Source organism: Lagopus leucura, unplaced genomic scaffold (assembly GCF_019238085.1).
Source record: "Lagopus leucura isolate 7727_CA_CO unplaced genomic scaffold, USGS_WTPT01 Super-Scaffold_702, whole genome shotgun sequence".
NCBI lineage: Eukaryota > Metazoa > Chordata > Aves > Galliformes > Phasianidae > Lagopus > Lagopus leucura.
Genome location: NW_024962254.1, coordinates 543,215 through 568,042, shown reverse-complemented (window position 1 = coordinate 568,042; position 24,828 = coordinate 543,215). Strand labels below are relative to the sequence as shown.

At 40.9% G+C, this 24,828-nt stretch overlaps 1 protein-coding gene across 1 annotated transcript in view; it reads left to right on the top strand.

Moving 5' to 3' along the window:
• Positions 1–7,244, top strand: part of GUCY2F (guanylate cyclase 2F, retinal) — a 42,572-nt gene extending 35,328 nt beyond the window's left edge. The window contains exon 19 of the mRNA XM_042862453.1: positions 7,160–7,244. Within this exon, the coding sequence (XP_042718387.1) occupies positions 7,160–7,244 (85 nt within the window). The remainder of the gene's footprint in view (positions 1–7,159) is intronic.
• The last annotated feature ends 17,584 nt before the right edge of the window (positions 7,245–24,828 follow it).

The following is a 24,828-nucleotide window of genomic DNA, read 5'->3' as shown; positions in this document are numbered from 1 at the left end:
AAAGTAATCAGAGGTAAAATCAAAGTTAAATGAAACCGAACCTGTCCTTAAATGAATTTAAGGGTTCAAAATGAAAGCTGGGTCCTGCAGAAGAAAAGTGAATACACCAGAACTGCCTTGTGCACAGGCAGTGCTATTATCAGCCAAGGTTCAGACATGGTGTCCTGTTTTTCCAGCCTCGTGTTGAGGTTCAATTTTTATGCCGATTTATTAGAGGCTGATTGTTATTCTTCTGTTACAGCTATGTCTTGGTCAATATGGTGATTTCAAGCCACCGCTTGAATATTTTCCTGAATTTCCTCATCTGTAGGCTTTTGAGAAGGAATCTTCTTCTTCCTCTTCAATTTATCTTTACACTTATCCTGAAGTAACTCCTCTTCTGTTTAGATCTTTCCTTTCCATGAGGTCTTGTACAACCTGGTCCTTCATAACTACTGGGATCAGCAGGTTTTCTCCTTCTGTTCATAAGAATAAGGAATGCATTCTTCATCACTTCATTCATCACCATGGCTCACAAAAGCAAGGAACGCTCCTTTGAGAGGTGCCTTGCAGACTTTCAACTCATAGTTTTGGCCTTCTGTCTGAACTCTTGTCTTAGACCACCACAGGTCGTGAAATACTGAACAACAAGGAAAGGGGATTTGCACCAGTGTAAATCTTCAGCCCCTGGACTAGGAAAATCCCTTTACCCAAATGAGCCTGTAATGTCTTTTTTAATGTAATCTGCTTGGCACCCTGGAGAGATATTTTGCTTGAACTTGTCCTTAATTCCTGGTGTCTACTGCTCTGAAAACTAATGAGTGCCCACAAGGCTGGATGAGGGTATTTCACGCATTGTACGCTCTGAGGAATTTCACAAAACAAAATTAAATTGAGCTATATGGCTTCACACTTTCCCATATGTCAACTGGATTATCTTTACTGCTGATGTGTGCTTTCCCCAGTCAGTTAAGAGATAAAAATGTCAACTGCCTGTGGCTCATGCTTTATTTTACAGCTTGAGTGGCCCAAACTTTGTCAGACAGACAATTGTGGGGGTCTTGCTGAGAGTTTGTACTTCCTAAGAGAAGGTAAATAAATTAGGTTTGGTCTCATGTCTACACTATGGAAGGACAAGTCTGGGGGGCATGGATTTAAGATTCAAATCCTTGGGATGGAAGTGCTGTGTGGAAAAAAGGCTCAAAGTAATCCTAGGAAGATTGATTTTGTCTTTATAAAAATGGGTGGATCTGTGTCTGACCCCGTGAATTATCATATGAAGCTGGGCAGCTTGAGCAACTTGGTTTTGCTCATGGTATCTTAGTGCTTCTTTCTGACATAAGTCCGTGATTTTTGTCCATTAAAATACTGTGTGAAATGCAGACTATTTCAGGCCTATGCTGCAGTGTAACATCAAGAAAGTGCTGACTTTATATCCTATGATATAAAACTCATCAACCAAATAGAGCTGAAAGCCCAGTCCTTGGCAGGAGGATTTCTTGATATATGCGAAGCCAATTTTCTAGCTCTGGTGGGCAGTCATGAGCAGATCTATGGTCAGGTAGCTCATGTGCTGTTCATAGATCTCTAGGGATCAATCAAGCTTCATTATTCTACTTCAAACTATCAGTGTGCTTGTAATCTTGGCATGACTAGGTCTGGAAAATGATCATGTGCTTGCATAGGTGAGCCTGCATATAGCACAGATTAGAAGCCAAACTTCAACACGTGTAAAAATGTGGGAGGAGATTTAATTACGTGACTTGTTTAATACTAATAGTCCCATAAAATACTGTGAAAACAATTCCTTCTGGTATTGTTGAAATCACTGAGAGAATATATCTGTCTGTCTAGCAATAAACCTCAGGCCATAGCCAAATGATTAACAAAGGAACCATTACTGCATCTACATAATTTGAATTTAATTGATATTCACCAACCTCTCTGTTTAATCCCAATTACAGTCTTGTGGAGGCATTAACTGGAACATCATCACTGAATTCCATTGTCAGCACTAGGCCTTAATATATTTGCAGTTGTGTAAAGAGGTTCAGATAAACACACATAACTCTTAAAAGCCAGGTGGTGCAGGTGATATTGCTCATATTGGGTACAATGCATTTTAATTATGAAGAAAGTCAGTTCCACTAAAGTTCCTAATATGCTTCCACCCATGCACAAAATCAAATGAACTAAAAAGGCAATTCGTAAAATCAACCTTATGTCGAGCTACAGAGGGTCTGTATATCTGTTTTCAGATAAAAAGCTTACTGGAAGTTAAGTAAGAAATCCATTCACATACTGTTTGTATGGGAAATGGGTTGATGTTCGTCAACCTGATGATGTTCATCAGCGTCCCATGACACAGGGACATAGGGAAAATGAAGGTTTAATATCCAGACTGTAGTGCTGCCTCCTACTCCAAAGAGTTTTCTATTTGAGGTTTATCCTCCCTCAGAAAACAGTGCAGGCAGTGAAATAGGCTCCTTGGTCCTTTCCCAAATTCCTACAGCTTCCCTGATAGATGTACCTTGTGATGGATGTTATTTCCCCTGTTTCCTGGCAGCTCATTAGGATTTGTATTGCTTCGTCTCAGGATCTTGTAGGTTGGGGCTCCATTGTGCGAGACCAAGAAAAAGGCTCTCTGCAGAAGTCTTATACCTCACTGCAGGAAACAATAGTAGATTGGGTTGGGCATAGAAAAAGTGTACCAAGACAGTGAGATAGACAAAACAAGCATGCTGAACAATTAAGCAGCAGTCTAACTGTGCCCTTGATATTTTTTGGAGATTTCAGTTAGGCTTGAAGGAAAGCTGGGAGGTTTCTTTTAGGGCACACCAGGAGGTAAATCTCAGGGCTAAAGAGCAGCCAAAGAAAAAGCACGAAGATGGTGAGATACTGGAAGCTGACATGCTGTGATGCTCTGGAACAGACAGACGTTTATCGGCACTGGTGAGGCACTCCTCTTGCCCCAACAGCAGAAAGGAGGTTATAGAAATCTACCAAATGTAAGCCTGTGCCTGCTGCATTTTCAAAGCACTGAAAACTATCTACTACCTGAAAATATTCAGTAACATTGGAAATTCAGAGAAAAAAAAAAAACAAACAAGCAAACAAACCACAGTCAACAACGAGACAGGATCACATCCATCTGCAGCTTCGGGGAGTTGAGTGACACGATGGCTCTTCTAACTTTCCAACTTCTACAGTCCAATTTCAGAAATTATGTGCTTTGGTACTGAACACAGTGCTTTCAAGCAGCTGGAAACTTCTATCTCAGGAGGCAGTTTTGTTTGGGGGCTTTCCTTTTCTAATCCTATCTTAAATTAAATAGTGCCAACAGGAGAAAAATAAATACATATATGATTCAGTTTTTGGATATAGACCATAAATCCTCTCAAGGGTTTTTAACCATCAACACACTGCCTAGGGAAAGACATAGAAGAGTTTTGCATCGCTGTCATCAAACACAGAGCCCTGTTCTTGTATGAAATCATGTAGAAGTTAAGAGTGGAAGATTCCATAGAGCAATCAGTCCAACATCATCATAAATACTAGGCACAATGTGAAGTGAGAAATCACTGAAAAATGAATAGAACCATAGAATTGCTTAGGAAAAGACCTTCAAGATCATCAAGTCATCATGAAGATGCAGCCAGGAATTGGAGACAGCTTCAGGACTTTCCCATACGTGAGGATCAGCCTTGGAGGAAACACCAATAATTTAATTGAAAATGAAATGAGTGAGAAACAGTGGAGGATGTTCAAAGAATCCAGTTCCAAATACCAAATGAGAAACAGGTTTTTGTGAGGAAAAAGATATCCCTGAGGACGACACTGCTTCTTACTCTACCCAACAGAAAGCTCTCTCATTCTGTGTCTGTAAGGAGGCAGTCTGATAGGAGAGGATCAGTGGGGAATCTTTCTTGTTGCTGCCAATGTAACTCTTTGAGGGGCAAGTGGAATCCCAAGGATCCCACTTGAAGTTTTTTACCCAATACACATTTAAACTTGAAATAAATAGCCTGTAGAGCAAGCAGCAGTAGCAGCAGCAGCAAAAAAAGCAAAAAAAAAAAAAAAAAAAACAACACAAAACAAAAAAACCCAAAAACCTGTCCTTACATGGCTGGACTTATACAACAGTATCACAAGAGTTCATAAACAAACTTTATATAGAATATAAGATATTTGGGGAAATCAAAGCACACTCTGGCTCAGAGTGTTGAGCACCTCCATGTCAGGACAGATTTTTATTTTTATTTTTTTTGCTTCACAGTCAATGTTTACTTTTAAGATTATTTCTAAACCGCCAATAATACAACAGCAAAATGAAGAAAAAGGAATGTTCTGGCCACAGCTAAGCCATAAACAGGTGAGAAAGAAGAATTTCTATCTGAATTCTGATTGTTTTAAAGAGGGAAAGGTAAAGAAAGCTAGCGACTCACTCATCGCCCTTTGAACAAGGCTCTGTAACTTGGAATGTAGTTGCTTCAGCTGATTTATTTAAACAGGCTCTTTAGGAGCAAGCTGAGGCTTCTGGAATATTGGAGAATTGCTGTAAGAAACTCAAAGTGTTCAGAAATGAAGAAAATTTAGATAGCAGCCTTTTGATTGTGATTCAATGCATTGCCCTTTCCTTTGCAGGTATTTGTATGGATTGAGAGGAGGGCTACTTACCTGTCTTTGTCCACCACATTCTAGCTTGCAGCACTGGCCCTAGGTTTGACATTGCTGAAATGTGCCTGGTAGTTTCTCCTTCTCCCTTAGGCAGGCTGGGAGGATGCTTTTGCAGAACTGATTTCTTTTATGAATGACATTGCTGAGAGATAACAAGAGGAATAAGTACTGAGAACACTGGGAATCAATCACATTATAAGCCCTGGGGTTGGTTGGAGCAGGACCACAGAGCTGAGATGTAATGAATTGCCAAGATACCTGGCAGTAGATCATGTTTTGCTCCAGTACAAAAGTTTGTATGAGATGGGAATAAGAAAAGAAGACAGATAAGATGTCTTCATTCATGACTGAGGTCTTGAGGCTATTTGAGCATAGTTGTTGTTCGTGAAGGGTAGAATGGCCAAGTCACAGTGATGCTCTGTCTATGAACATCATGCAGTTGTAGAATCATTTGAGTTAGAAGAGACCTCTAAAGGCCATCTGGTTCAACTCCCTTGCAACAAACAGGAACACCTACAGCTCAATCAGGATGCTCAGAGACTCATCCAGTCTGACCTTGAATGTTTCTAGGGATGGAGCATCTAACACCTTTCTGGGCAACCTGTGCCAGTGTCTCAGGAAGATCCTGTCCAGGGAGTTGGAGTGTAGAACCTCACACGAGCTTTTCTCCTGCTAGCTTCAGAAACAAGGTGGAGGGAAGAAAAGGTCTTGGAAAAAATAACAGATGATTTCAGACAGGGTGAATCGGAAGAGATTAGGATGGAGGGTGCAGAATCAGCAGTTTTCAGTTGCTCAGACACTAACAAGTTCAGGAGATGTATCAGTGTTGTTTGTACTGGATCTTTCTTATTATTGTTCTGTGGGTGAAGTCCAATTCATAAGCAAAAGTTTATTTGATATAAATATAAACAGTATTTAGAGTTAGAGATTAGAAAATCTGATATTGGACTTGAACCACAAAGACCCTGGTCAGGTCTTGGCCTGCTGGTAGGTCACAACCTGCTGCACTGTTGTGCAGAGACAGGCAACAACATCCTCCATCACCCTGTGGATGATGTTCAGTGGGGTTATCTCAGGGATAAGTTCCTCACACTTATCTCTGTGTGACTGAATTTTGCCACTGCTTGCATAAAGGGGCTGGAGTCCAAGTGTTCCTCCTCTTGGACCAGCTGGTAGTACTTTAGCTATTGTAAATTATCCAGCTCTGGCATAGCCATGTCCTTCTGAGCTTTGCAAGTTACACAGCTTTTAGAATCAAGTAGAGATTTGGGCACTTCCAGGTGCCACTCTTCTGCCCCGTGCAAGACATCTTTGAGATAAATACACTCTCTCATTCAGTAATTTCTATCTCCCTACACTGGCTCAGAAGAGAGCCCCAGATTTTTTGTTCCAGTGGAAATATTTCTGTTGCAGGTACTGGGACGATTCCCACCTGAGTTGTATATTCCCAGAAGAATCTATTCCTCATTCAATTCATATGAATTAAATGTCCTTTGGTCTTCCTTTGGTCTTCAGCACTCATCCCTGTAGGCTCTGGCACTCACAGGAAGGTTTATAAATAGGAGTCAATGTTTCTATGAGAAGGAAAAGTATTGTAGGAGTTGAGAATTTAGGTAGGACATGGAAGAACAACGTGGTTGTACATATGGTTTAGTGGGCATGTTGGTGATGGGTTGGTGATTGTTGGACTTGATGATCTTAGTGGTATTTCCAACCTTAACGATTCTATGATTCAAAGACAATAATTTATAAGACAGAACTGGTGAAAGAGTTGAAAACTGATTCGTTTTTCCCTCCAGGAAGTCTGTTAAAATCTGTGCTAAGCTATCAGATAAAACTGGCAGTTTCAAGGGACAGTTATATAGAAATTCCAATTGGAAATAGGTCCATAGCTTTGAGAGATAAGAATTGTTGAAACCAACACCCCATGTAAGAGAAAAAGGCACTGAGAGAGGAACTACACTAAACAAATTAAAGATCACAGAATCATAGAATATCCTGAGTTGGAAGGGACCCTTAAGGATTATCCAGTCCAGCTCCTGGCTCCACATGGAACTACCCAAAAACCAGACCACAAGATCTTCATAGAAGTTTGGTTTTGTTCTTCCTTTTGAAGAACTAAGGGAGGATCAGAGGAATAAAAGAATAATTACCACAGGGTTCACATTGTCTATAAGATCCATCTAGTCAAAATCTAATTTGAGATCCTTGATCAACAAAGTCATTCATCTCAGCCTGGGAGAGGTGTCTAGGATGTGTCAAGAGCAATTTGGAAGTGCCTGGCTATAGAGATTAGAAAATGTGCTGTCTCAGCAACTTCAGGACAGTTAAAATTAAATTAGCTAACTTCACTCTTTGCAGTATGTCAAGTTGAAGGCCCAACAATTTTTTCCTCTCTTCACACTAGAGGGCACATTTTCACATAGTCACCAGTATGGTTTGTTCTTTATTGCACATGAAACTGAACTGATTCTTTCTCTAATGGCCTACCTGTTCACTGCAGGTGTAAAGCTCATGGGTTACCCTCGGAAGAAATTGCAGAGTTCAAAAGGAGGAAAGCTGCAAAACAACTTGGCAAAAAGGCCTAGATCCGAGGTAGTAGCTGTAGGACAGCCCTCACGTAGCTCTGCTGTTTAGTGTCCGCTTGTGTGTCATTTGTCTGCACATTGCTGGTTTTAGTTTTATGCTTTTTTTTTTGCTTTTTTTTTTTTTTTTGCTTTTTTTTTTTGTCAAAACGTTGTATTATATTTTTAAACCGTCTCATTCAAAAGATGCTGGGAACTGCACCAGAGGCACCAGAGCTGTCTAGAGACAGTAGCAGCCGTATTGGGTCTCGTAGCAAGTTTATGACTTGCTTTCCCATTCATTCCTGCAAGACACATGGTACTACTGCATCTACTTGCAGCGTATTATTGATCCACTTGATGGCAATTCAGTGTGCAAGGAAAAGCCCAGCTCATGGTAAACTCAGATGAAACTGGAATTCAAGCCTGGAAGAAGCCACATGGCCTATTATTGCTTTCTTTTAGCACACCTCATGGCATCAGCTCTGTTATTCATTGTTATGGTACCAAGATGAGAAATAAATGTGTAGTTAGGATGATCTGGTTGGAAATCAGAAGTTATGTGGTGTATAATATGGCCTATAGTTATTTATTTATTTTTAACTTATCCCTCTGTTTTGAAGTCTTCATCCATGAACTCTGCTCAGTAAGAATAGACCCCTCAAGATCCTTTCATGCTTGAAAAAATACCAGTTTGCTTCTTGCTGTAGTTGCTTCTTGCTGGCCAAACCATAAACTAGCAAGGTGTGGTTGACCAGAAGTTCAAATTTGAATTTGAGGTCTGAAAGCTGATTCAGCACAGTTTTTGACAAAGATTCACACTGTGCTTGAAAGTGAAACCCGCTTTACGCAGAAGCCCGATAAAATTACAGCTTACTATTTCTCCTTCAGCCCCACTGTTGGAATAATATTAGATGATTGCATGATCTGCATGATCTCTCTAAATAATAAAAATATAACTTCTGAGACCAAGCACTCAGTTCTGTTGATTTCTCTCCCATCCACATCTTTCTTCTCTTCCATCTGCTGCTCTGCATCATTTGCTTCCGTCTTGGAATGCAGAGGCATCTCTCAGCAATACAGTAGGAGACAAATCTCTCACTGGCACCAGAAAGGTTTAAAAAAGACACCTAGGGAAATTTATTTTTCTTGACTCCTTGCTGGCTGCACAAGAGTTCTGATCATTTTTTACAAAGACATTAGCTCTTTCTCATAATGTTGAATAAATGAACTGTTGGGATGAATCCTAAATCACATGGACTCGGTACATTAGCAGTTTCTTACGATTCAGGAATACGCCTTAAAATTTCTTACTGTTTTCTTGCACTTGTCCTTGGTCTCCAACCAAGTGTGAGAGTGAAGAGACCACAGTATAGAATCATGGAATTATTAAGGTTGGAAAAGACCACTAAGATCACCAAGTCCAACCATCAACTCATCACCACCATGACCACTAAACCAAGTGCCACATCTATGCTGTTCTTGAACGCTTCCAGGGATGGTGACTCCACCACCTCCCTGGGCAGCCTGTTTCAATGTCTGACCACACTGAGAAGAAATTTTTCCTAGTATCCATTCTCAATCTCCCTTGAAGCAACTTGAGGCCATTACCTCTCATCCTGTGTGCGGAGAACAGGGAGTCCTGGATGTTTTGTTACTTCCAAATTGAATAACCTGTCCTTAGGGGCAGGTAACCAGACCTTCAAAAACCTTACATCAAACAACAAAAAGTAACTCCCTTCAATGATAACACAAAAGCAGTAGTTGGTGTCAGAGTGGTCAATACAGTTCTGATTCCAGTGTTAGTAGTATTTGTATATGCTTTGTTTATGTTGTATATCCTTTGAAAATGGCTTATCCTGTGCTGTCATTGAGGACAGTTTCATTGGGCTGCTAAACAATTCTATACTATTGATTGGTCATCAATATGAATAATTTTTTGGCCTAATACCCTTCTGTTCCTCTACTTTCAAGGCCCTTTGTCTTATATTCTTGGGATCCCTGCTTTATATAGTCAGTTTTACATATATTTTTCTTCTAAATTACTTGTTCATTGTTACAGCAGTGATGTTTACAGTTTGAAACCTTACATATCTGTGTATGTGCAAAACAGTTTCTCAAATAATTCTCTTTAATGCTTACATAGTGATAACTGATATTGAAATGTGTTAGAGTTTGTTCTTTTCAGCTTACAACCTGAAAATTTTCTTTCACTGTACAGAGTGAAATTGATTTCATGTGATGCGTGATGCAGAGCAAGTTGTAGACAGACTTGAGAACTAACTGAAGCTCAGCTTCTGGCCTTCTATAACTCCTTTATATTTGGTTTGTTTCTGAACTCCCACTATAGTACAATAACTCTGTGCCTATCAGGTCTTCCTGCGTCATTGTGCCTCCTGTGTCAGACATGGAGGGACTGTGGGGCTGTCAGAGCATCTGGGCCTTCACATTTCCCATAAGTGTCAGTGAATGACCTGAAACCCAAAGAAACCCATCTGATTAACAAAGAATCTCTGCTATTAGCAGACAGAGGACTTATCATGCTTGTGGTGTACAGTTAGAAATGTTCTTCATGAGCAGCTGAAAACCTTTGGTATTTTTATGGAAATAAGGTTTACCTTTATGAAGTGGATATCCTTGGTTGAAAGCTCTGCATTTCTCAGTAACCCATGTGACTCCTACAGTGCTTTTGTGGGGACTACAGCATCCCTGTATTTCTGTACCAAAAGACCTCCCTGCTTGGGCCTTTGATGGCTTTGAGAAAATCTAACGTTTCTGCTTGGTCTGATGTAAAATGATGTAAAATGAATAGCTATTCCTCAGCTAGCAGGGCTGCTGACTCCTCCTGTCTTCTGTTTTACAGCCACAACTGGTCAGGCATGTTGACCAGGAAACTTAAATTTGTCCTAAGGAACACAAAGAGGACACTGACAAAAACAGCCTTTAAAGAAATGGGGAGCGTAAAGGAGGCTGAGATAAGTATTGAAGAGGAAGATATCTGAGAACGATAAAGAACTAGTGAGACTGGGATGGATATTCTGAAGTCAACCCCAGCAGAGAAGCCCACACCCTACAATTAGTTTCCTTACAGATAAGAGAAGTAGAATTACTACAGCCTCATAGCTTTTGCAGGTGGATTAATCCTGACCATCATTTTTGGTTGAAACCAGGCCCTGATTCATCGTGATATCACTTGTGTAATTTTGGAAAGAGAGTAAAGTTGGTGGGTAGTACCACTTCTTCATCAGTATTCCAGTCAATCAGAAATTGTAGAACAGGCTAAACACTTTGCAATAAATAGATTTGTTGTTGTTGTAGGAAACTCTGGTTTCATGAAGATCAGTACAATTCACAAGGAAGTGTTTTTCACAACAACAAAAAAAGATTTTTTTCCTCCCTCACAAATGCAAATTCTGAATCAAAATATTTTGGTTGCTGTATGTCAATTGAAGCTGGAACAGTTTCTTGTAAATTGACATTTCAGTGGCAAATGCTGTTTTAATGTTATCTTCAGACTGAAATGACAGTTTTGAAACTAAGCAGTTTGGTATGAATCAATATTTGTTTCCAAATGCCAAAATGTGATTCTGATCAAAATGTCAAAATATGTCATCTTTGCAATTCCAGTTCTAAACTGAAAGACCCTTTTTTTTTCTTGCTTTATACACACACCTATGTACTACATCTGAAGCATTTCATGCCCATCATCCCAAAGGAGGATGAAGAGAGAATGTCAAGGCATTGGAAAACTGAGATGCAGAGAATGATCTGCATTCCTTCAGCTGGGTGATAACAAGAGATCAATTTTCTTAACTTAAAAAGTGAGGCTGAGAGAAGGAAAAGTCCATCATTTAATCAATAAAAAAAGCCTGAAGCATCACACTCTTTTTGCTCCCCATTCTCTAAGTAGTTTCAAAGCCAACGGTGTTCAAAGTAAAATATCAGTGAGCAAAAGCAGGTTTTTGCCAAGGGCCAGCACTTAGCCTGTAGGCACTGCCGACAGAGCACTCTTCATCAGTGTCAAATGCTTTTGTTGTTGGCCACTTCTCTGTCCATTTTTCTTTACTTTCTTTCAGTATCTGGCTTCTAACAAACTTTATTAATGTCTCTCCTGCCAGTCTGCAGAGAACTGCAGATAGGGTAATTTAATCAGTATTGCCAACAGAAGGTGCTCATTGAAAACACCAAGACCTCCCTCAAGCCCAAGTTAAACCCTTCTCAACAGAAGACCCAGGACTTCTACCAGTTACATTATTCTCTTACATTATCTGTACTCTTACATTATTGAAGATATATTTATGAAAGGAAGCAAGCCAGACAGAAAAAGCTAAGCAAGTTACTGTCAGAGCAGCTAATTCACCATATTAAGTATAACACGTGCATTGTCAAAGTCATTCATGTTATAACTATTAGTGAAATAGGAGGAAACTTTATTCATGCTCTTCAAAATCCAGATTTTACTCTGTGGCATTGGTCTTTTTGGCAGTAACTGTTGGCTGTTTTGGTTGCAAGCTGGTATTCCAGGTGGGACACTGTGTCATAGCAGCCCTTTGACAGCTGTCTTCCAACTTCAGTTGTCCAGAAGGGCTGAGGTGAGCTTTCACCTTCTTCAATCTACTTGCCCATCCAGTCACAAATTCATAGAATCATAGAATCATAGAATTATAGAATGGCTTGGATTGAAAAGGACCACAATGCTCATCCAGTTCCAACCCCCTGCTATGTGCAGGGTCGCCAACCAGCAGACCAGGCTGCCCAGAGCCACATCCAGCCTGGCCTTGAATGCCTCCAGGGATGGGGCATCCACAGCTTCCTTGGGCAACCTGTTCCAGTGTGTCATGACCCTCTGTGAAAATTCATCCAGGAATAACATGCTGTGGAAGAGATGTAGGCCAAGCGTTATTTCAGTATACCTCAATACATACTTCCAGGGAAGGATATTATCTAGGTTGCTCAGTGCAAATTTGAGTTTAAAATCGGCTTATTATTTTTTCCATAATTTTCCCATGTTAAAAACATTCAGCAGAGCTGTTCTGTTACAGAAGCTGTTACAGAACAGTGTTGTGGCTTACAACAACTTTCATCTTGTCTAAAAACGCTTCTCAGATGTCACAGGCAGAAATGCATGTTTTCTATGGGAATCTGATGATCACCTCCACCTTTCCTTTTGACATAGCATTTTCTCCTAAGTAAGACTTGGATCATTGGGTTTGCCTTGAGTATGACTGTGTATTCAAATCTGGCCTCCAAATGAAGAAAAACCCCCACAGGAACACGATGAATTGGGTGGCAACCCTGCCCACAGTAGGTTGAAACTACTGTCTTTGATGTTCCTTTCAACCCAAGCCGTTCTCTGAAAGGAAAATTATCTAAGTATAGCTCTGTAAGGTGCAGTCAGAGACTCAAGATATCTGGCAGCTGCAGGAATATGCCATCATCCCTCCTGAATGACTTCCCATTGCTCCATTTATATGGCAGTGTAACAGTGAGCATGCAGGAGAACAGCCTTCTGTTTCTGATACGTGTTAAGTTAAAGATTGTAAATGCATGAGGAAAGAAAAAAAAACAACAATGCAGTAACAGCTATAAAACAATTCCTCAGTTGGCCATGATGTATATATTCCACCTTCAAATATCTATATATAAGCATGGATACATAGATATGTTTCAGTCTTGGTGTATCCTGTTTTGATTTCATACTTACATACACACTAAAAATAATCTTTTAGTAAGTTTTTTTTATATTGCAAAAAGAGACATTTTAAAGAAAATATTCAATAGCTGTAAACTTTTTCCAGCTGAAGAGCATTTGTACAAGGAGATTTCAATCTGCCCTTCTGCACACAATTTTTGAATTATTTCTTCAGTCTGTAGTCTTCAAAAATAAACAGCATTCTTCGAATTTATTAAAAAAAATAACAAAGCAGTCAATCTGTGGGAAAAGGGAGCAGAAAAGCAAAGTTCTGATCACTGATGACTTGAGTAATCCCAAGATAATTCTGAATTCACTTTGAAGCCACTTTGTTTTTTTAACTCTTACTTCCAACAAGAAGAGGCCGAGGACTCATCCCAAAGCGTGATAACCTCTGCTGTTAGAAGGCTATAAAACATACATATAATTTCCTGGCATTGTTCTGTTCAGACAGGTTTAGGCTTATGCATGAGATTTCTTAACATACTAAATATAATTATTGTATCACACTCTTTTCTCATTATTTTGCTCCTAAAATAGTGTTAGGATGTTGTAAGAGGAAGACATTTGCTGGAAGTAGCGAATGTAAGTTTTCTAGCTCTGCAGACAGCACCTCAGGTGACTATGAATAGATCTCTTGGTAGATTTCTTGGACAGTTAGGCATGCGCTCAGAAAACCACTATCAACCAGTGACTACAGGAATGTTTACTGATCATTTTATAGGATAAATTGTAACGTAATCATGCAAATCTGCTGACAGCTTTAGGAGGTGTACTTATGTCCAATTCACACTACCCAAAAATAGTTTATATTTCCGATAGGATCTACAGTATTTTTAACAATGAATTAAATCCAAATGACAATAAAGATCTTTGGAGACTTGTTCCTCTATATGAAAGCCTTGTTCTTTGTATCTGTGTCTTTTTCAGATTACCTCTCAGCACTCACTGCTGATAAATCCATATAGAGAACCCCACATACTCATTCAATTACTCAGTTATTTAGAGACAGATCTCAACAAAATCTCAAAACGCCCAAACCAGCAGCCATACAGGGGGGTAGTGGGGGTGATATGCAGAAGAGCATGGATGAGTGACAGAAGAGCTACAAGGAGAAGGCAGATTTAGATTGGATGTTAGGGAGGCGTTCTTCGTTATGAGGTTTGTAAGGCCCTGGCACAGCTGCCCAGAAAGCTATGGGTGCCCCATCCCTGGAGGTGCACAAACCTGGATGGATGTGGGCCTGGGAAGCCTGAGCTGGTGGGTGGCTACCAGCCCATGGCAGGGGATTGGAACTGAATGTGCTTCAAGGTCACTTCCAACTCAACCATTCTATAATTCTGTGATTCTATGATTCTATGACTGATTCTATGATTTAGGATAGTTTCCGACACTAGAGGATGCTAACATGCAGGGAATCATGCTACTCTCTGGAGTACATTGGAAAATATTGAGATTCTACCATGGGATTTGGATGAAGGCAGGAACGGGTCTGAGAGCACTTCAGTATTATTACCCCTCTTTGAACTCATGAAACTGTGCTGTCTCTGACATCCTCATGCAACAACATCCGCCTTCCCTGAAGCTCTGGTTGTTTACATTGGCATTATAGGGATTTGCCCTTCAGTGGTGAGGTCAGGGACAGCACGGTCACTGCAGCAGGAACCCTCCCTTCTCTACAGCCTTCTGTCCTCACATCAGCAATGGATTTTCCCCCGTTATAAGTGCACGGAGTTCATCAGGTCAACCTGCCTCCTTCTAATCGTGCAAGGTCATATGCATAACATTAATGCCCCCTCTCCCATCTACTCACACTCAATAACAGTGGTCATCAACTGGATGAAAGTCCAAGAGCATCACAGGTGAAGCTGGGCTCAGGATTTCTTTCATCTTTAGTCACACATGTAATCATAGAATCATAGAATCACTTGAGTTGGAAAGGACCCTTAGAGGTCATCTAGTCCAATTCTCCAACATCCTTGTATTTCCCTTCAGTCATGCTAGAAAATCCTAGCATGACTCTCACCACTGGCCTCATCAATATAAGTGTAGGTGGGAGAAGGCAGAGGACCTCTCATTTTCCATGCTCACACTGAGGTCCTGTGGAATGATGTCCTTAGATCTGTTACTGCAGGCATAGGCATAGAGTTATAGGATTGCTAGGTCAACTTGTGAGGGCAGTGATGTAGGTTACAGAAAATTTGATGTAAGGGGAGACCAGGAATGTACTATGTTGGTCATTCTTATGATGACCAACTCCATATTCTGTGCAGAGGAAGAAACATCTGACACTTCTCCTATGATGGTCATTACTTTACAGCTGTTGGTATTTTCATTCATCATCCTATTCTTCATTCACATACATTTTCACAGCCCTCCTGCAAGCCTGGCTTCATGATATCTGCAGATCTCAGTCTCCCTTGGTCCTTGTTCCTTCTCTAATGAGTGGTTTTAACTAGATGATCTTAGTAGTCTTTTCCAACCTTAATGATTCTATTCATCCATGACTTTTGTCACATATTGTCATTACATGACACAACATAGTCTCCCTTCCTGCACAGAATCCATTAAACACCTGAAAGTCGATTAAAAAAAATGACCTCCTTGTTCTCTTAGAAGATTATATTGATTCTATTCAAAGGAATTAAACCCCTCTTTTGCCTGGACTTAACTCATGAGTCAAACTAGGTAGTGCAGGCTGCAGGCACTTTTGAAGACCTGTACAGCAGACTGTGAAAATAAATGCATTCAATTTCAAAAAGCTAAATGTCTGAAATGTTTTTCATTAACATATGTGGAGAAGCTCAAGGAAAGTGAATACTGGGCCAAGGACAAAATCTGAAGTACAGAGTCACAGAATGATAAAATATTCCTGGTTGAAAGAGACCCATAAGGATCATCAAGTCCAACTCCTGTATGTTATATCTATTTAGGCTTGATGTCCAAACAAAGATCCTGATTCAATGCATGAAATTCCAGTTGGTCTTAAACAGAAAACATTTATTAATGTTGAAGTTTTTTTTTGTTACTGTTGCTAGAATTGGCCGAGTTGTGAATGTTCTGCAGTTTCCAAATGGAAAACGGTCTGGGTTTCTAACAGTTTGCCTGCCAGATACCTCAGCTGCCCGTCTGTTGGGCCTTGTCTCCAATCCCAGCCCCACTGCAAAGCAGCCCTGGAGGCAGATGTCTCAGCTCCGACCTCCGCATCCAATTTCCTTCTTTATTTATTTTCTTTGTTCAGAAGCTGGAACTGAAATAGTATTTCAAAATCCTGAAATCCTACAGGAAACCAACTGACCTTTCTCCACAGCAGTCAAAGTTGTAGGCAGGAAGAGAAGACAGCAAACAGAGTGTGTGCCATGAACTCTGCTCTTGAACCTTTTGCTCACCAGAAAGATTGCATTGTCGGAATGTTGCATAGCAGGGAATAACATCTCATGGTAGATGGTACTACAATTAACTGCTCTAGCAATCAGACCAGATTTCATTATTTGTTCACTATTTCGTATGTAGTGGAACCAGAGAGTTTTACTCGTGAATCAAGAGTGTACCTGCAGTCTCTGAATGTGGTAGTGGCAATGTTGGTGGTGGGTGAACAGTTGGACTAAATGGTCTTAGAAGTCTTTTCCAACCTTAATGGTTCTATGACTCTTTGATCTTTGTTCTGACACATCATTGCTTTAAAGCACAAACCTGAAATTTGTTAACCTGAACAATTCTAAGTTTAAAGGAAGTTCAGGCTTGGATCTGAGCACACGTTTGTGACTCAGGGCTGTTCGTAATGAGAAAGCATCACAGGAGCAGAGTGTTCCTTGCCAATCCTTGTTCTGAACCGTCTGTGAAGTCTTGGCACTGTGTCCCAAGAACACTGTGTGGAAATAAAGCTGTTGTTTAACCTACTTGTGTGGGCTCCCTGCAAAGGTGATTGCCTGCCTGGCCAGATCTGTAACTTTAGCTCCCCAGACGCCATCACAACTCAGAAAACTCCAGAGAGAATAATCACAGGTTGTTATCCAAGTAAAGTGTCGAAGTGTATTCACAGAGAGATGTCATCGAGGTTGCTCTGCTTGGCTGCACCTGTCAGGGCTGCAGCACAGCTGGGACAAAGAGCTATGACATGTTACTCATGGTGGGTCCAAGCCTAGACTCAGTATACAGAATGACCAAATGAATGCTGCTTTGAGGGCTATGGAGAGCAGGAATCAGCTTGAAAAGGGTAACTTAGGTGGAATGAAACTGCCATCATTTCATGTTCAGGCACTGCTGTCCATATGTGCCCAGCCAGCAGAAGATGGTAAGGTGGAAATGTACTAAATGAAGAACCTCCTCAGCTGCTGAGCCTTCCGGCTGTGGTGAGACGGCAGGTTTCACATCCTGAAAGATCTTCAGCAAATCATTCATTGTATCTGAAATTTCAATTTTCTTCTGCTGTTGAACACCCAGAATACTTGGTAGGAATATTCCTGCCCCCTAGGGATAGAATCAGAAAATCATATTAGAGAATGGCTTGAGTTGGAAGGGACTCCAAAGATCATCTAATTCCAACTCCTCTGCTGCAGGCAGTGTTGTAGACCACTAGATCAATCACTACATGAGGATAGAGATAACCTCGGACTGTTTGGGCCTAAAGACCATCAGTGGCAGCAATTTAACAGCTGAATCCAGAACATAGGGACTGATCAGTGGTTCAGATGGAGCTACCATGATGCTTACAAAAGCATAGAGGTGTATTGCCACAGTCAGTGGCATGTACACTAGTGGGTTTGGTCACTATGGATATTATATCCATGTTGCCTAAACTAAATGAGTGCGGTGGCATGGTGTACTCCTCCCTGTGCATGGCTTTGAAACGCGATCCAGGGCAAACACAAAATGATGAACATAGTCTACAAAAGAACTTGCAAATCTCAATGACTCCAAGGGTTGGAGGTTGTTTTCCCAAATGGGAAACCCAGCTCAAGTCAAGTGAAGATGTTAAATGAGTTTTTCTGACTCACATCCCAGTAGACTTGGAACCCGGAACAAGTTATCCCATCCCTGGAGGCATTCAAGGCCAGCCTGGATGTGGCTCTGGGCAGCCTTGTCTACTGTTTGGTGACCCTGCATATAGCAGGAGGGTTGAAACTAGATGATCGTTGTGGTCCTTTTCAACCCAGGCCATTCTGTGAATCTGTGATTCTATGAGACTTAACATATGTACCAAGAGCTGTTTCTGTCTCATTTGCTAGAGGAGTGTCCTGTTGCAGATCCTCCTTTCTCTCAATCATGTAACCAAAGGAAAGCCAAATTGGTGAGAAAATAAGAGACAGATTCTGCATGCACCTCAACAGGGACACCATTGTGTCTGTGAACTCTATTGCTTTTGCTCAATAAACATGCCAGCAGGAGACTCCTTTTTCCCAGTATGCAAGTGCCAAAAGGCATGAAGTAAATCCCTCTGCTCTTTGCAGCTACGAGGGGAAAAGAGTAAGCAAATGATGCTGAGCCCTCACTGAACTGATAATAAAACCCACACAGATGCTAAAGGAATATATCTCCTCCCAGCAATCATGGTCACTCTGCTTTCAGTCCAAAGCTACCTTTCTCCCTGCACCCCCTTGGTCATCCAGACTGGCATTGCATAAGGAAAAGCATATCCATGCAGTTATTTTTATACAGTCCTTCATTTGCTGCAAAAAAAAGGTCCTGCAGAAATTTTTTGCTTTTAATTTTGTGCAGCTGACTCAGTTGCAGCAAGGTTTATTTATAGAGAAGGAAAGGACAGATGAAGAGCTCACAGGTCTCTCCAAGCTGGTAAATATATATATTAAATATACTTCTGTTATTTTCATGCTGATGTTTTAATGGAGCTAAATGTTAATACATTCTCAGCCAAGTGGAAAATCTTCAGCATAAAATGTCTGGTGACAGCCCATGACAACCACTGCTACTCACATCTGCAGAATTCAGACTGAAGGTGCAATTTGGATGACAGCATTCTTTGCCACACGTCAATACATATGCATATTCAGAAGTATGTGTACAGAAAAATGCATCTGCATGAAAAAAAACTAATCAGCAGCCATTCACCACCAGAGGGCAGACAAAGTATATGTAAATCAGCTGTCCTATGTGTTCCCTGTGCATCAACGAGCAAAATGTTCAGTGGTCAGAAAGATATTGCCAGTGTTTACTTTGACGTCTCCAAGAAAGTCATAATCAATGACCTTCTTATTGTGAACCTTGAGCTTTACAGCAGCCTCATGTTGCACAATGTGCTGGCTGTTTTATTACTTTTTTTTTTTAGAAACTGTCTGCATTTTTCAAGGATGAAAGCTGGGAGGGGTATAACATGGAGTAACCACAGGGAGCACTTGCCCAAGAAAGTGTTGGAGTCATTATCCCTCGAGGTGTTCAAGAATCATGGACATGTGGCTTTGAGGGACATAATTAGTGGTATGGTGGGACTGGGGCTGGGGTAGGACTTGGTAGTCTTAGAGGTCTTTTTAAACATTATTGATTCTATGATTCTGTGGTGATGTAAATGGTGAGAAGACCCAGTGCCATGGCTAAAAGAGGAGTGGACATTGTCCTACATGTGTCTGGAGAAAGAAGCAGGTCACTTTTCAGCAAAGGTAACCTGAAATTACTCCTTTGCAGTCAGTGGGCATTCACTGATGTACAGTAGAATTGGTCCCCTTCTGAGGTGCATTATACATTGATCAATAGTGTATTCCTTGACAAGAGAAAAGAAATGAAGTCTTGATCCAGCAAGGATAATATGAAACAATGAGCAATATGGCCATACTTGCAGGCCTCAATGCTAGAAGCATCCTATTTCCAATACAGACATCTGATGTAGAATACTCAACTGAAAGAGAGTCCCACCCCTGGCTCCACACATCACCACCCAAACTCACACCCTATGCCTGATAGCAGTGCTCAAATGTCCTCCGAGCTCCAGCAGCTTAGGGCCATGCCCACTGCCCTGGGGAGCCTGTTCCATACCTTATCAATATAAATAATATAACCCATATGAAGTGCAAGGCATCACACAAGTTCAAGAGAACCTCTCTGATTCAGAAAAGAGCCAGTAGGAAGGGGAAAAAATGGACAAAAAATGAAGAAGAAGCATGTAGATACAATGTGTGGTAGAAGGTACCAACTTTCTGAATACGTATGAATAGCAGAAAGAAGTTTATAACCTTTGCACTCATAATATGCGGAAAATAAAAATACAGTGGTCTAGTCATGACAATGTAAATTCTGAAAGTAAAATTACAAATAGGAAATGATTATGATATGTCATTAACAGACAATGAATTTCTAGTTCTGATGGACCATGAGCTCTATAAAGACAAGAAGTAATGGCGTTAGGTTGCATCAGGGGAGGTTCAGGTTGGACATTAGGAACAATTACTTCTTTAAAAGAGTAGTAGTTCACTGGAACAGGCTTCCCAGAGAGGTGGTGGAGTTGCCATCCCTGGAGGTCTTCAAGAACCATGGAGATGTAGCACTGAGGGACATGGTCAGTGGGCATGGTGGGGGCGCGTTGGGGTTGGACTTGATGAATTTAGTGGCCTTTCCAACATTAATGATTCTATGATTCTATCACCACTGTCTATAACTCAGCATCTCTCTATGACCCAAGGAGAAGGGATGTGCAATGTAACCCTGGAAGCTGCATTCCAATTTGCTAACCAAGATCTTTGCACTTGTTTACAAGATGATGCTTTATGAAGACACAAAGAAGTTCTTTGGGGCAGGAATCCTACTTAGGGCACCATTCAATAGGATGACGGATGTCAGAGCCTCAACGTGACAGCTGAATGGCAGAATCACTTACAACATTTACAACACATTCAGAAAAATCGATCCCTATGTAGCTTCACACAAGTAAATATGGGCAGTATTTTAAATGATCAGCATTCCAATCTGGGCTGGAAAGCCAGAATTTACACCAGCAGCAGCTATACCCAAAACCGGCAACAAATGTATGAGTACAGAAAGTGTGGTTCTCTTTGTCCTCCTGTGAGAAGGATTCATTTCCTTTGATTTTGAATGTTTCTGTTTTTTTAGTCACTTTCCGCTCCTGTTGTGTTTACAGGAGAAAGTAGGAGCTCCCTGCAGGTGATTCATAACAGATGTCTTTGATATCTGCTGGAGAATTAAATGAATCATTATCAAGAAGAGCTTCCATTTCCCTCCATGAGCTGTGGAACGCATTGAGATGAGTTTGGTAGATGTCAGCTTTGCAGATGTCTACATTTAATCAGTGATATTTCACCTCTGGTATATGTGGCAATCCTTCCATAACAAGGGCGTGGAACTGGATGACCTTTGAAGTCCCTTTCCACCCAAACCATTCCATGATATGATTCTATTATATCATTCTGAGGTGAGGTTACTGATTTGTATAAGGAAAAGAAGATCAGGAGTTTACTCAGCTCTTCTTATAGGATCTACTAAATGTGCTTGTGTGGGGAGGGATGATACATGTTTAAGAAAAATTGTATGTGCTTCTGTATTCTCCATATTTCACGTCCTGCTGGAAATGCAGCCACAGTGGTTCTGAAGTTTTTGCTGGGAAGGGTACATGCTATTACTCAGAAAAGGCCAACATTTTGCACAGAAAACACAGACATGTTGGAGATAATCCAGAATCCAGTTGTGGGTTATAAAATAAGAAGAAAGAATTCAATCAGTGATGACGTAGGGATGGATCAAGGGGCTATGGGAAGGATCAAAGGGTTTAAGGAACACGACAAAAATAGAGTATTTCTAAGTCATTTCTTCTCTCCCTAGGATTATGACTGTAAAATTCTTTTTCAGGGTTTGCCTGAAAAGTCAGCAAAGGACAGGTCAGATAGTTAGAGCAAAGGACTGATCTGATCACACTCTTGATCAGCAAGAGTTTAAAGATTTTCATGATCACCTTCAAGACCTTGCAGATACAATGCTGACAATTCAACAGTGTTTGATAAGTTGAGGATATTTTGGAAATATCTGAGTCAACAGTGGGGACCAGAAACAACAGGAGAGAGATCAGCTTTCCTCTTCTTTTCCCTGCTCAAAATAAAAGGAAAATAAGGAAGAAGATCTGTTCTATGCTTTGTTTGGCACCACTCAATTCATTGATCCTTCTGTTATTGCAGTGGTATGAGAAATATCCGCAAGAGAAATCACATCAGTCCCCTCAGGGGGAGACATTTCAAGATAAACCAGATCTGTCCCATGGAGCACGATTTCCTAACCGATTAATAGAGCGGACATTGCAAACCTCTTCCTGACAAGACACATCTGGGTGCATGGATGAGTTTGGAATGTCCCAGGAGAATTGGTCATGCATTTTTCACTTTGACTTTCAGATTTACTTTGCAGCTACTTGGGCTTCTAGGGAATTGGTAACTGGTTTATAGCTAGATAAGGTGTAATAACGTATAACTGCACTACAGTTGCAAGTTGAGCTGTCAGTGTCTTTCAGTGAGAGTGTTTTCATGGTCCAGGGTGAAGTGGACTTGAAGGAAATTATGGTTGATTAGAGGAGTCTTAGAGAAGACTAAGCCAGTAAGTCCAAGGAGATGGCAAGAGTAGTATCTTCCTCTAAAGTAAACCAATGACAATGTCTGAAACCTGCAGGTACCGCACAATGAAGCCAAAGACAGGAACTACAGCTAGCTTGGTGGTGAGGTCAACCCTCCTACCCTGCTTTTTACCAATGTTGACACCAAGGCAAGCCAAAATCCCAGCATGTAAAGCATCGTCATCCTCCCAGTGGCAAAATTCCCTACAGAGCTGGAGAAACAGAAAAAGAGAGTCTCTCTTTCTTAGTGCATTTTTTTTTAAAGAACAGGCTACAATCGAAGCCGAAGGAAATGGAGCAGAAATATCAAACTTTGTTTAGTCTGGGGAAATATCATTTATAATTAGAGATGGGCATCCTGTTGACATGATACAATCTATTTTAAGAGCGAGGTGAGCACATGGTCAACTGTTAATCTTTTGCAAGTGATTTATACTGCCAGTTCATCTCTGACTGGCTGGTTTCCATTATTTTCTTTTTAATCTGTAGTCCCTGAAAAGCAACTGGGCTAATGCCATCTCAAGATAGTGATGCTTATACTGGCAGTGATGCCTTGGATCATCTCAGTAGCGGGAAGTTTTGGTTTCTGTTTATTCATGGCTGTTCGTCTCCATGCCAGCTCCACCAGCCAAGCTTGCTGTTTTCTCCCATGGAAGAGTGGGAATCCCATGAGATCTGGAGGGGCTGAGCCTGTGGCAGGAGATGGCTCATGGTTGGCCTCATATGACCATGCATGAACTAGTGGTCCTTTTTTCTGAAGTGAAATTTGCTCGTTGACACATCCTGATGCCTGATTGTGAGGAGGGCCAAGTCTGTGCAAATGGGGCCAGGGTTCTCTCCCTGGGACAGACATTATTGGCTCAAGAGGTATAACCAGAGAAACATCCATCCATCAGGTGTCACCTGGAATCAGCCATAGGTTTACCCATGTCTTCTGAGACCCACACAACAGAGCTGGAGGTACAACAATAGTAGAGTCTGTGGGAATAATTTCTTCTGTTACCATATGAGGATTAAATTTATTTTTGGAAGACTTCTTCCCCTTTCAGTGATGGATCACTTTCCTATTCATGCTCCACTTGGAATATACAACAGGACTCATTTCTCTAAGTAGCAAGTCCACATGGCTGCCATGACATCAAATTGGCCATCAGGTCTGCCTGGCAATGTGACAGGAGGTGAAACAACGTACCCTTGTGCTTTGGTGAACTTTCTCTGTGGGTAATTCCTAGCTGACTAAAATAGCATGGAATTAGAGAAGAGTTTCAGCTTGGGTGGCAGGTATACCTCAAGAAAACAATGTTGAGCTCGTGCCAAACCAAACTGTGTAGCTGTTCACTAGAGATGATATCACAGGATGAAGCAATAATGGACAGTTAGTTCAGGCATTTCACAGAATGTCCAGGGCCGTGCTGCTTTCAGATCCTAAACTCACTTCTTGATATGTCATGCTGTCTTTCTTAAGGAGGCAACATTCATTAGACATAAATACTGTGATGTGAATCACGATGTTGTAGGATGCTCTTAGAACATTTAAAGTTTCTACAAGGGCACATCTTTATATTTGCCATCCAGGGTAATGTTTCTTAGGGATAAGGCTGAGAGAGTTGCGGTTGTTTAACTTGGGGATGAGGAGGCTCTTGGAAGTCCTTATTGTAGCCATTCAGTATATAAAGAATGGCACTTGAGAAAGATGGAGAAAGACTTTTTACCAGGATCTATAATCACAGGACAAGGACAAATGGTTTTAAACTGAGAAAGGGTAGATTTAGGATGGCTGTAAGTGGTGGTGATGAGATACTGGAACAGTTGTCCAGAGAAGTTGTGGATGAGCATCACTGGAGGTGTTTGAAGTTGGGTTGGACAGGACTTTGATCTAGTGAAAGATGTCCCTGCCCCTTGGTAGTGGGTTGGATTAGATGATCAAGTTCCCTTCCAACACAACCATTCTGTGATTTGGTGATTTATGAAGAGGGCGGATTGATTGTTTGCAAATCATGAGCTCCAGGAGTGGGATCTGTACAAATAATTGACATCCATCTCTGTACTGAGGAAGAACTAGAGGGATGACCACCTGTGACATTCTGAGAATATCACTAAGCTTTTGGGGCTGCTGCACACAAGCAAGCTTCTCCGTAAGATCTGCTTCTACTTCTAAGAAAAATCAGTGATTTCTAAGTGTTCACTGTTACTAATAGTTAAGTAGCTTTGACCTTTATTAAATATAAACATTGATATCCATATACACAGACAATTGCTACTGCAATAATAAAACCATTGTTGTATGTTTTTTTTTTCTATTTGTACTCATCATTATTTATTATCTTTGTTACACACTTGCAACAGCAACATGT